This window comes from Thunnus albacares, chromosome 3, assembly GCF_914725855.1.
Source record: "Thunnus albacares chromosome 3, fThuAlb1.1, whole genome shotgun sequence".
NCBI lineage: Eukaryota > Metazoa > Chordata > Actinopteri > Scombriformes > Scombridae > Thunnus > Thunnus albacares.
Window position 1 is genome coordinate 6,711,035 of NC_058108.1, and position 13,459 is coordinate 6,724,493.

Sequence of the window (13,459 nt, forward strand, 5' to 3'; positions counted from 1 at the left end):
AAGGCAAATGTTCTTAACTGTGTACCAAAGAATATCAACACTGTACAGAGATGATTTTAGAGGCTTGAATGTGTGTTGAGTTTGGCACTTACCAGAGAGCAACCAGATGCTGAGAAGAAGCATTTTCCTCATTATGACCTTTAGTTAAATTCCCACTTTTTTATATTAATCAGCGTCTAATACTTTCTCTGCACTTCACAAACTCTCAGTCCACTTAACTAGCTTGAAATCCAATGAAAGGCATTCGTCCTTTTCAAGAAATGTTACTGAAACTGCACAGTGAACCAGGAAGTCATGGGGATAATAATTAAGCGTGGGAGGTTCAGTTAGAGCTGTGTGAGGCCTTTCCACTGGTCTCTTCCTTTGCTTCACATCGTTTTTTTCAGTTTATCATTTGTGTGTGAGTGTGTGTGTGTGTGTGTGTGTGTGTGTGTGTGTGTGTGTGTGTGAGGGGTATTGTGGTAGGTGTGAACATCGCTTTTTCAGTGTCTTTCCACTTCTTCACCATAGTTAACCACACGCACACTTCAGTCTCACAGAATACACAAAACAACACACTGAGAAGAAAATGTGTACATTGAATTTAATCTTATTTTATTAGGGTGAAATCTACGTACTGGACATGATGAAAATGCATCATCTGTATCTTTTCCATAATATCTGTCCCGTATTAAGTTAAATGATAAATTAATAATTAATACAATAACTAATTCACAACAACCTGTGAATTTACTGTCTTTATAAATGTAAGTGATTATGTGTTGAGCATAACACAGAAAGTTAAAGGAGAGGAAGATACTGTGCCAAACATTGAAGACCATCGGCACTGAGCTCAGACATTGCAGTAGACTGTTGATTGGTGTCTGATGGTGGAGTATGTGACTGTTGCAGAGTGAGGTGTGACAGTGCTGCAGTCTGTGTCCTTGTTGAAGCTGACAGTGGAGTAGAAGAGACTGTCCGGTTGGATCTGAGACTCTGATGAAACTGAGACGTTGGAGTAAATATTGTCTTTGTGATCTCTGCTGGTATCTTGATGCTGAGCAGCTGACGAAGTGAAGATGCTGCTGGTCCTGCCGTCTGTTTCTTGATCCTCATTGGCTGTTGAAGAGGAAGTGTTGATGTCTGTGTGTGCATCTTGTAGCGGAATGGATGGTGTTGCATAAACTGTGTCTTGGTACGTTCCTGTATGAAGAGTGATAACACATTGACAAACTTTGAATCTCTGCAAAATGAAAACTAAATTTTTTTACTTTGACCTTTAAAAAAACAATGAATTCTGAAAGAATAAGGTTGAGAATTTTCTATATTTTTCTTCTTGTCAGCTAATCTCATGTGAAGAACCAACAATGAACTTATCCTGCTTAGAAGTATTGTGTGTGTGTATCCAAAAACCTGATATATTGTATTCCTGTGTGGCGTAGATCTTTGTTGTTGTCCAAAAACTATTAAAAACATGTCAATGAGCCACATCACTGCACTGACGTTTTTTGAGAAACTGACAATGTGATATAAAGTCAACAGGTTGTGGCACAACAAGCTGGCAAAGCTCTCTAATAAAACCACGTTCTTGCACATGAGCAGTGTGTCTGCCGTACAAGGAACTTCTCTCCTGAGAGTTACAATCTTAATCGCTGTTATTAGTCTTTGGAGCCGTTTCTAAACAAACTAGACCGTGACTCGGTGTGACTCACTGATGTGTTTTTAATAGTTTTTGGAGGTCTATGATACAGAGGAATACAATATATCATACTTTGTAAGTAGATCAATTAATTGTTGGTTTGGCTCTCACATGAGATTTGTTGACAATAAGAAAAATAAAGAAGAAAGATCACCAGCTTCCTTTAGTGGTGGCACAATGCTACATTAAAAACAGTGAATGATAATTAATAAAACAATAAATTGTTGCCCATTTTTCCATCACTGATCTGTTATTGAATTACATTATATTCTGTCCCAACATTTTGTTTTGACAGTCTAAAAAATGACAGAAGATATTATAAGTCATTAATTAGACCAGTTGTAAGACTTTTTAAACAGGCTGTAAAGTTTGCTGAAGGTTGTTCAGCGTATTGGAGATATATTGTATATAATACAATATTGACATTTCAACCAACACCAAACTTATCTGGCTCTTCAGCTGCTAAATGCTCCAGTACTGTACTGTATGTTCAGCAGAACATTCAGCATCTACCTGCTGTTTTCAAAAATAACGCAATGAGATCGGTGAGAGTGAACCAAAACAGTAAAGTTGTGGACCATAAAACAAAAACGATGAGCTGAAAGACGTTAATCCAGAACAGAGAGTCGAGTGATGATTCTGTGTCATTAAGTTACAAGCGACAACTTTCACATACAAGATTCTGATCCATTGTTGATACATAAATATTGATTACAGCCACTTGAAATACACCAAAACTTTAGACTCTTGTGACTCTAAATGAAAAACTCCCCTGGTTTTCTCTGCCTTTTATTTATTCCCTCAACTGAAATTATTTTTTGTGTATATTTTAATATTAGTTTATTCTATTTTATTCTTCTTTAATTGATTTCACTTTCCTTTTTGTTATGTTTTTAAATGTTGTTTCAATGCATTTTTCTGCCTTCATGTAAAGTATTTTTACTGCCTCTGTGTTTAAAAGCTGCTATGTAAATCTTGTTTTGTCTATTATAAAGACTGAACACCTAATGGCCTCATTAGCAAGACTTTTTCACAGAAAATTGTTACACCTCTTTTTGAAGTGCCAAGCTCCCCATGATCTGAATAAACTGCTGTGTGTGATGTGTTACCTGTGTTTACATCTTCAGATGTTGTGAACCCCACTGTTGTCATGCTGGCATCCACTGTCACTGAGAAAAAGGAGAAACATCCACCAGATAAATGCCTGTGCTTATGGAGATGTATTTGATATATATGAATGTGTCTCTGTTTAATAAGTAAATATGTTCCTGAACATAATGGGTAGAATAAATAGTTTATATAACCTGTTGTTCTTGCTGATTGTTGCTGAGTCATGGTGATGGCTTCCACTGTAGTCTGAATAGGAGGATTTAGGGGGACCGGCTGAGGTTTGACAGGTGCAGGAGCTGTCAGAGAAAGGAAGAAGAATGAATACAGCAAAAAGTAAAGATAGAAAGATAGAAAGAGAATAGTTGATTTGAACATACCTTTGTGGACTTTGAGGCGAACTTCTATTTTTGGAACATACACATATGCATCTATTTCACACCAATAGGTCCCAGTATCTCTCAGGTCCAGGTTATAGATGGTCACATGCAGGATTCTTTTCTCCGTGTCATCACAGAGATCATACTTCCTCTTTTCTGTCCTCTGTTTACACATTTTATCAGTGGTTTTAATGACAATTTCCCTTTGACCATAGAGGCCCTTAAGGAAATACTTCGTCATATGAGGAGGAGATGTGGTGGTATCTGGTTATTTCAAAAGAAAAATAAACACAGCAGATTATTTTGTAATGGTCAAATGTCATCCTTAAAGGGGACCTATTATGCTCATTTCCAGCTCTATATTTTTATTCTAGGATGAACATCCGCAGCAGCAAACAAAGATTAGAGCAAGACGTCTCTGTTTGGTCAATATTACGCTCATTACCTGCTTATTGTGTGACATAATGGTGTAAGTTACGTGTGGGAAAGGCGCTAAAATGCCAACTGATGTGGAAAACGTCTGCTGTCAGGAAATAACAAAGGTAACATAGCTATTAAAATGTTATTCAGCTGTCACCAAACGACTGCATAGTATCTCCCTGCACCGTGCGAGCTGTGCCTGGAGCAGATAAAGAAATCAGGCACCAGTTGATGTCAGCTCGTCTCGAAAGCAGAAAAAACTGTTGGAAACCGAGTGTTCAGAGCTGACTGAAGCCGGAGCCCTCTGCTCACAGGGATTATATCTACATATGTTTACCTCATTATTTGAAACTTTGGCCATATTTAACATGAACATTTGACATTGTGACATTATATATATGACAAATAATTAGAAGCATAATAGATCCCCTTTAAACAGGAGGATACATGAAGATACATGACATGAAACTGTATTTTTTTGAAATAGAAAATTATGCCAAAAATATCAAAGTGAATGTGTTTTGCTTTGTTTCAAAGGGATTGACATGCAATTATTGATTTAATGTAAAGTGGCTTGAAAAAAGCAAATATTCCCACCTGTATAAATAAGAATATCACTGTACACTGTACTTACCAGAGAACAGCCAGATGCTGAGAAGAATCATTTTCCTCCTTTTTGTTAAATTCTCACTTTTTATTTTAATTAGTGTCCACTAGTTTCACTGCACTTCAAAATCATTCAGCCTTTTCAAGATATGTTAGTGAAACTGCACAGTGAACCAGGAAGTTGTGGGTTTAATCATGAAGCGAGGGTAAGTTGAATTATAGATGTAAGTGTGAAGCTTGTGCACTAGCCTCTTCCTTCCTTGCTTCATATCACTTTTTAAGTTTCTTTATGCGTGTGTGTGTGTGTGTGTTTTTGGGAGGGGGCCACATCACCTTTTCAGTGTCTTTCTGACTCATTAATTAGACCAGTTGTAAGACTTTTTAAACAGGCTGTAAAGCTTGCTGAAGGTTGTTCAGCGTATTGGAGAGAGAGTGTGGCAAAGATACAGTAGAAAAATTTGGATTTACATCTGATTTTTAATTCCACACTTTAAAACAAGCGAATGTACAGTGATAAGATAATACAGGAAATGATGAAATCAAACACACCACTGAATGAACTGACTGACAAACTAATAAATATTAAGAAATGAGTGTATAAAACAACAATAACACCAGCTGGGACTAATTCTTTGGGTGTTTGATGATGGTGTACACCACAGAGGTTAGCACAGAGGCAGCTAATGTTATCTGTCTCCTGGGCTGGGAGTCGTCCTCACTGGTGTGTTGGTCTCTGTCATCTCGTCCTCTGCGACTGGTTACTGTTGTGTATATGATGTCAGATGAACCGGTGGTGACTGGGACTAATACACAATGAGCATTAGATCTCACAAATCTGAACCATAATTAATGACATGATGCAAACTGAAAGATTGAGCAGAATCATTTAACTCCAACTCCCCTGATTTGCAGTCATAGACTCACTGGCTAAATAATAATGTTACAGAGACATAAATATTAAATTGAGATCACTTACCTCTCGCTGTATCACGTCTGTGGCCTCTCAGTCTTAAATATAAAACCAGCAGCAGAGCAGCAGCAGCCATAACCAAGTACAGCCACTTTCCTGCCGGTGGTGCTAACAGAAGGAAATATCACACTAAATACATCTAATACTCAAAGATATACTACAGATTAAAAAATTAAAAAATTAAGAATGGAGTTTACAATCATATATCTCTAGGCTGTTCAGTTTATTTCAAAGTAAAAAAAAAAATCCAAGTCTACTCTTTTATGCCTCCATATATACTACAGTATATAAACTTGAACAACACATTAAGTATTGAAATTAAGTATTAAATATCTAAATAACAAACTAGGTGACATCCTAATTCAGCATTCATTTTCCTGTTGTAAAACCCCTGAAAGGGAAACAGCTGACTGTGTATCTAGGCTCTGCACAAAGATGGAACCAAATGATGATTTAAAGCCTACATTAACTGATTTTTGGCCAGTTGGGGGGCAGAGGAAATAGGCTCTAAACACAGTATTGACATTTCAACCAACACCAAACGTATCTGGCTCTTCAGCTGCTAAATGCTCCAGTACTGTACTGTATGTTCAGCAGAACATTCAGCATCTACCTGCTGTTTTCAAAAATAACGTAATGAGATCGGTGAGAGTGAACCAAAACAGTAAAGTTGTGGACCATAAAACAAAAACGATGAGCTGAAAGACGTTAATCCAGAACAGAGAGTCGAGTGATGATTCTGTGTCATTAAGTTACAAGCGACAACTTTCACATACAAGATTCTGATCCATTGTTGATGTATAAATATTGATTACAGCCACTTGAAATACACCAAAACTTTAGACTCTTGTGAATCTAAATGAAAAACTCTCCTGGTTTTCTCTGCCTTTTATTTATTCCCTCAGCTGCACTGAAATCTTGTCTATTATTTTTTGTGTATATTTTAATATTAGTTTATTCTATTTTATTCTTCTTTAATTAATTTCACTTTCCTTTTTGTTATGTTTTTAAATGTTGTTTCAATGCATTGTTTAAAAGCTGCTATGTAAAACTTGTTTTGTCTATTATAAAGACTGAACACCAGATGGCCTCATTAGCAAGACTTTTTCAAAGAAAATTGTTACACCTCTTTTTGAAGTGCCAAGCTCCCCATGATCTGAATAAACTGCTGTGTGTGTGATGTGTTACCTGTGTTTACATCTTCAGATGTTGTGAACCCCACTGTTGTCACGCTGGCATCCACTGTCACTGAGAAAAAGAAGAAACATCCACCAGATAAATGCCTGTGCTTATGGAGATGTATTTGATATATATGAATGTGTCTCTGTTTAATAAGTAAATATGTTCCTGAACATAATGGGTAGAATAAATAGTTTATATAACCTGTTGTTTTTGCTGATTGTTGCTGAGTCATGGTGATGGCTTCCACTGTAGTCTGAATAGGAGGATTTAGGGGGACCGGCTGAGGTTTGACAGTTGCATTAGCTGTCAGAGAAAGGAAGAAGAATGAATACAGCAAAAAATAAAGATAGAAAGACAGAAAGAGAATAGTTGATTTGAACATACCTTTGTGGACTTTGAGGTCAACTTTTATTTTTGGATCATACATATATGCATCTATTTCACACCAATAGGTCCCAGTATCTGTCAGGTCCAGGTTATAGATGGTCACATGCAGGATTCTTTTCTCTGTGTCATCACAGAGATCATACTTCCTGTTTTCTGTCCTCTGTTTGCACATTTTATCAGTGGTTTTAATGACAGTTTCCCTATGAGAATAGAAGCCCTTAAGGAAATATTTAGGATAAGTTTCATATCCTGAGTCATACGGGCATTCGATGTGAACCAGTCCTCCCTCCTTGCCTGAATATACCAGAATCTTGTGGTGATAGCATCTGGTTACTTCAAAAGAAAAATAAACAGATTTTAGTATTTTTGTAATCAAAAATGTCAAATGTGCAGGGAGCTTTAGCTTTGGCTGTTTTATAAAGAGAACGTCATCCTTTAACAGGATGTCTTCAAAGGAGTTGACATTCAATAATAAATTTAATTTAAAGTGTCGAAAAAAAGGCAAATGTTCTTAGCTGTGTACCAAGGAATATCAACACTGTACAGGGATGATTTTAGAGGCTTGAATGTGTGTTGAGTTCGGTACTTACCAGAGAGCAACCAGATGCTGAGAAGAAGCATTTTCCTCATTATGACCTTTAGTTAAATTCCCACTTTTTTATATTAATCAGCGTCTAATAGTTTCTCTGCACTTCACAAACTCTCAGTCCACTTAACTAGCTTGAAATCCAATGAAAGGCATTCGTCCTTTTCAAGAAATGTTACTGAAACTGCACAGTGAACCAGGAAGTCATGGGGATAATAATGAAGCGTGGGAGGTACAGTTAGAGCTGTGTGATGCCTTTTCTTTACATCGTTTTTTCAGTTTATCATTTATGTGTGAGTGTGTGTGTGTGTGTGTGTGTGTGTGTGTTTGAGGGGTATTGTGGTAGGTGTGAACATCGCTTTTTCAGTGTCTTGCCACTTCTTCACCATAGTTAACCACATGCACACTTCAGTCTCACAGAAAACACAAAACAATACACTGAGAAGAAAATGTGTACATTGAATTTAATCTTATTTTATTAGGGTGAAATCTACGTACTGGACATGATGAAAATTCATCATCTGTATCTTTTCCATAATATCTGTCCCGTATTAACTTAAATGATAAATTAATAATTAATAATTAATACAATAACTAATTCACAACAACCTGTGAATTTACTGTCTTTATAAATGCAAGTGATTATGTGTTGAGCATAACACAGAAAGTTAAAGGAGAGGAAGATACTGTGCCAAACATTGAAGACCATCAGCACTGAGCTCAGACATTGCAGTAGACTGTTGATTGGTGTGTGATGGTGGAGTATGTGACTGTTGCAGAGTGAGGTGTGACAGTGCTGCAGTCTGTGTCCTTGTTGAAGCTGACGGTGGAGTAGAAGAGACTGTCCGGTTGGATCTGAGACTCTGATGAAACTGAGACGTTGGAGTAAATATTGTCTTTGTGATCTCTGCTGGTATCTTGATGCTGAGCAGCTGACGAAGTGAAGATGCTGCTGGTCCTGCCGTCTGTTTCTTGATCCTCATTGGCTGTTGAAGAGGAAGTGTTGATGTCTGTGTGTGCATCTTGTAGCGGAATGGATGGTGTTGCATAAACTGTGTCTCGGTACTTTCCTGTATGAAGAGTGATAACACATTGACAAACTTTGAATCCCTGAAAAATGAAAACTACATTTTTTTTTACTTTGACCTTTAGAAAAACAATGAATTCTGAAAGAATAAGGTTGAGAATTTTCTATATTTTTCTTCTTGTCAGCTAATCTCATGTGAAGAACCAACAATGAACTTATCCTACTTAGAAGTACTGTGTGTGTGTATCCAAACACCTGATATATCGTATTCCTCTGTGGCGTAGATCTTTGTTGTTGTCCAGAAACTATTAAAAACATATCAATGAGCCACATCACTGCACTGACGTTTTTTGAGAAACTGACAATGTGATATAAAGTCAACAGGTTGTGGCACAACAAGCTGGCAAAGCTCTCTAATAAAACCACGTTCCTGCACATGAGTAGTGCGTCTGCCGTACAAGGAACTTCTCTCCTGAGAGTTACAATCTTAATCGCTGTTATTAGTCTTTGGAGCCGTTTCTAAACAAACTAGACCGTGACTCGGTGTGACTCACTGATGTGTTTTTAATAGTTTTTGGACAATAATCGAGGTCTATGATACAGAGGAATACAATATATCACACTTTGTAAGTAGATCAATTAATTGTTGGTTTGGCTCTCACATGAGATTTGTTGACAATAAGAAAAATAAAGAAGAAAGATCACCAGCTTCTTTTAATGGTGGCACAATGCTTCATTAAAAACAGTGAATGATAATTAATAAAACAATAAATTGTTGCCCATTTTTCCATCACTGATATGTTATTGAATTACATTATATTCTGCCCCAACATTTTGTTTTGACACTCTAAAAATGACTGAAGATATTATAAGTCGTTAATTAGACCAGTTGTAAGACTTTTTAAACAGGCTGTAAAGCTTGCTGAAGGTTGTTCAGCGTATTGGAGAGAGAGTGTGGCAAAGATACAGTAGAAAAATTTGGATTTACATCTGATTTTTAATTCCACACTTTAAAACAAGCGAATGTGCAGTGATAAGATAATACAGGAAATGATGAAATCAAACACACCACTGAATGAACTGACTGACAAACTAATAAATATTAAGAAATGAGTGTATAAAACAACAATAACACCAGCTGGGACTAATTCTTTGGGTGTTTGATGATGGTGTACACCACAGAGGTTAGCACAGAGGCATCTAATGTTATCTGTCTCCTGGGCTGGGAGTCGTCCTCACTAGTGTGTTGGTCTCTGTCAGTGGATGAGCTGCAGATGTTCTTGTGCTGATTGATTATCGGTGCAGAGAAACTGTCCTGCAGAGAGGAGCTAATTGAGTTGCTGAACACTGGATTAGTCCTCCGAGTCTGGATTGTGACTGGTTGACCAACCGATCCGTGGGCATCTCGTCTTCTGTAACAGGTTACTGTTGTGTATATGGTGTCAGATGAACCGGTGGTGACTGGGACTAATACACAATGAGCATTAGATCTCACAAATCTGAACCATAATTAATGACATGATGCACACTGAAAGATTGAGCAGAATCATTTAACTCCAACTCCCCTGATTTGCAGTCAGAGACTCACTGGCTAAATAATAATGTTGCAGAGACATAAATATTAAATTGAGATCACTTACCTCTCGCTGTATCACGTCTGTGGCTTCTCAGTCCTAAATATAAAACCAGCAGCAGAGCAGCAGCAGCCATAACCAAGTACAGCCACTTTCCTGCCGGTGGTGCTAACAGAAGGAAATATCACATTAAATACATCTAATACTCAAAGATATACTACAGATTAAAAAATGTAAAAAATAAGAATGGAGTTTACAATCATATATCTCTAGGCTGTTCAGCTTTACTTGACAGAAATGTTTATTTCTAAGTAAAAAAAGTCTGCTCTTTTATGCCTCCATATATACTACAGTATATAAACTTGTACAACACATTAAGTGTTGAAATTAAGTATTAAATATCTAAATGACAAACTAGATGACATCCTAATTCAGCATTCATTTTCCTGTTGTAAAACCCCTGAAAGGGAAACAGCTGACTGTGTATCTAGGCTCTGCACAAAGATGGAACCAAATGATGATTTAAAGCCTACATTAACTGATTTTTGGCCAGTTGGGGGGCAGAGGAAATAAGCTCTAAACACAATATTGACATTTCAACCAACACCAAACTGATCTGGCTCTTCAGCTGCTAAATGCTCCAGTACTGTACTGTATGTTCAGCAGAACATTCAGCATCTACCTGCTGTTTTCAAAAATAACACAATGAGAGCGGTGAGAGTGAACCAAAACAGTAAAGTTGTGGACCATAAAACAAAAACGATGAGCTGAAAGATGTTAATCCAGAACAGAGAGTCGAGTGATGATTCTGTGTCATTAAGTTACAAGCGACAACTTTCACATACAAGATTCTGATCCGTTGTTGATATATAAATATTGATTACAGCCACTTGAAATACACCAAAACTTTAGACTCTTGTGAATCTAAATGAAAAACTCTCCTGGTTTTTTCTGCCTTTTATTTATTCCCTCAACTGAAATTATTTTTTGTGTATATTTTAATATTAGTTTATTCTATTTTATTCTTCTTTAATTGATTTCACTTTCCTTTTTGTTATGTTTTTAAATGTTGTTTCAATGCATTTTTCTGCCTTCATGTAAAGTATTTTTACTGCCTCTGTGTTTGAAAGCTGCTATGTAAAACTTGTTTTGTCTATTATAAAGACTGAACACCAGATGGCTTCATTAGCAAGACTTTTTCACAGAAAATTGTTACACCTCTTTTTGAAGTGCCAAGCTCCCCATGATCTGAATAAACTGCTGTGTGTGTGATGTGTTACCTGTGTTTACATCTTCAGATGTTGTGAACCCCACTGTTGTCACGCTGGCATCCACTGTCACTGAGAAAAAGAAGAAACATCCACCAGATAAATGCCTGTGATTATGGAGATGTATTTGATATATATGAATGTGTCTCTGTTTAATAAGTAAATATGTTCCTGAACATAATTGGTAGAATAAATAGTTTATATAACCTGTTGTTCTTGCTGATTGTTGCTGAGTCATGGTGATGGCTTCCATTGTAGTCTGAATAGGAGGATTTAGGGGGACCGGCTGAGGTTTGACAGGTGCATTAGCTGTCAGAGAAAGGAAGAAGAATGAATACAGCAAAAAGTAAAGATAGAAAGATAGAAAGAGAATAGTTGATTTGAACATACCTTTGTGGACTTTGAGGTCAATTTCTATTATTGGATCATAAATATATGCATCCATTTCACACCAATAGGTCCCAGTATCTTTCAGGTCCAGGTTATAGATGGTCACATGCAGGATTCTTTTCTCTGTGTCATCACAGAGATCATACTTCCTCTTTTCTGTCTTCTGTTTGCACATTTTATCAGTGGTTTTAATGAGAGTTTCCCTAAAAGCATAGACGCCCTTAAGGAAACATTTAGGATATGTTTCATATCCTGAGTCATACGGGCAGTCGATGTGAACCAGTCCTCCCTCCTGGCCTGAATATACCAGAATCTTGTGGTGATAGCATCTGGTTACTGCAAAAGAAAAATAAACAGATTTTAGTATTTTTGTAATCAAAAATGTCAAATGTGCAGGGAGCTTTAGCTTTGGCTGTTTTATAAAGAGAACGTCATCCTTTAACAGGATGTCTTCAAAGGAGCTTACATTCAATAATAAATTTAATTTAAAGTGTCGAAAAAAAGGCAAATGTTCTTAACTGTGTACCAAAGAATATCAACACTGTACAGAGATGATTTTAGAGGCTTGAATGTGTGTTGAGTTCGGTACTTACCAGAGAGCAACCAGATGCTGAGAAGAAGCATTTTCCTCATTATGACCTTTAGTTAAATTCCCACTTTTTTATATTAATCAGCGTCTAATAGTTTCTCTGCACTTCACAAACTCTCAGTCCACTTAACTAGCTTGAAATCCAATGAAAGGCATTCGTCCTTTTCAAGAAATGTTACTGAAACTGCACAGTGAACCAGGAAGTCATGGGGATAATAATGAAGCGTGGGAGGTTCAGTTAGAGCTGTGTGATGCCTTTCCACTGGTCTCTTCCTTTGCTTCACATCACTTTTTCTTAAGATCATTTGTGTGTGAGTGTGTGTGTGTGTGTGTGTGTGTGTGTGTGTGTGTGAGTGAGTGTGTGTGTGTATGTGTGTGTGTATGTGTGTGTGTGTGTGTGTGTGTGTGTGTGTGTGTGTGTGTGAGTGAGTGTGTGTGTGTGTGTATGTGTGTGTGTGTGTGTGTGTGTGTGTGTGTGTGTGTGTGTGTGTGTGTTTGAGGGGTATTGTGGTAGGTGTGAACATCGCTTTTTCAGTGTCCTCCCACTACTTCACCATAGTTAACCACATGCTCACAGAAAACACAAAACAACACACTGAGAAGAAAATGTGTACATTGAATTTAATCTTATTTTATTAGGGTGAAATCTACGTACTGGACATGATGAAAATTCATCATCTGTATCTTTTCCATAATATCTGTCCCGTATTAAGTTAAATGATAAATTAATAATTAATACAATAACTAATTCACAACAACCTGTGAATTTACTGTCTTTATAAATGTAAGTGATTATGTGTTGAGCATAACACAGAAAGTTAAAGGAGAGGAAGATACTGTGCCAAACATTGAAGACCATCAGCACTGAGCTCAGACATTGCAGTAGACTGTTGATTGGTGTCTGATGGTGGAGTATGTGACTGTTGCAGAGTGAGGTGTGACAGTGCTGCAGTCTGTGTCCTTGTTGAAGCTGACGGTGGAGTAGAAGAGACTGTCCGGTTGGATCTGAGACTCTGATGAAAAATCATTCAGATTTCATCTTCAATTCCCTCCACTGTAAGGCAGAGTAGCAGCAGTAGATAGCTCCTTGCATTTGCCAATGTAACAGCTGGCTTGTTGTAACAGCCTGAAGGACTCTTTATACATCCATGGAAGGACTGTTAAGGACTGTTGTTAAGCTAATGGAAGAAATTATCTGGTCTGTGCAGTGCAGCAGCTGCAGGACGCTGCCGGGGAGGCTGGAGAGAGAAGCAACCGGAGAAACAACCAGGAGAGTTAGCTTGTTTGTCATTGTT

The 13,459-nt window shown here is 37.3% G+C and overlaps 2 protein-coding genes across 2 annotated transcripts; both read right to left on the reverse strand.

Moving 5' to 3' along the window:
• Positions 1–832: 832 nt before the first annotated feature.
• On the reverse strand, positions 833–12,371 carry LOC122979594 (CMRF35-like molecule 9). The gene is made up of 5 exons (XM_044347164.1): positions 12,169–12,371; positions 11,576–11,911; positions 2,983–3,084; positions 2,788–2,847; positions 833–1,182 (listed from the first exon to the last, which is right to left on the reverse strand). The coding sequence occupies exons 1-5, from the start codon at positions 12,206–12,208 to the stop codon at positions 833–835; spliced, it is 888 nt and encodes a 295-aa protein (XP_044203099.1). The 5' UTR covers positions 12,209–12,371.
• On the reverse strand, positions 4,614–7,568 carry LOC122978864 (CMRF35-like molecule 5). The gene is made up of 6 exons (XM_044345905.1): positions 7,321–7,568; positions 6,728–7,063; positions 6,545–6,646; positions 6,350–6,409; positions 5,168–5,269; positions 4,614–4,994 (listed from the first exon to the last, which is right to left on the reverse strand). The coding sequence occupies exons 1-6, from the start codon at positions 7,358–7,360 to the stop codon at positions 4,816–4,818; spliced, it is 819 nt and encodes a 272-aa protein (XP_044201840.1). The 5' UTR covers positions 7,361–7,568; the 3' UTR covers positions 4,614–4,815.
• Positions 12,372–13,459: the final 1,088 nt, after the last annotated feature.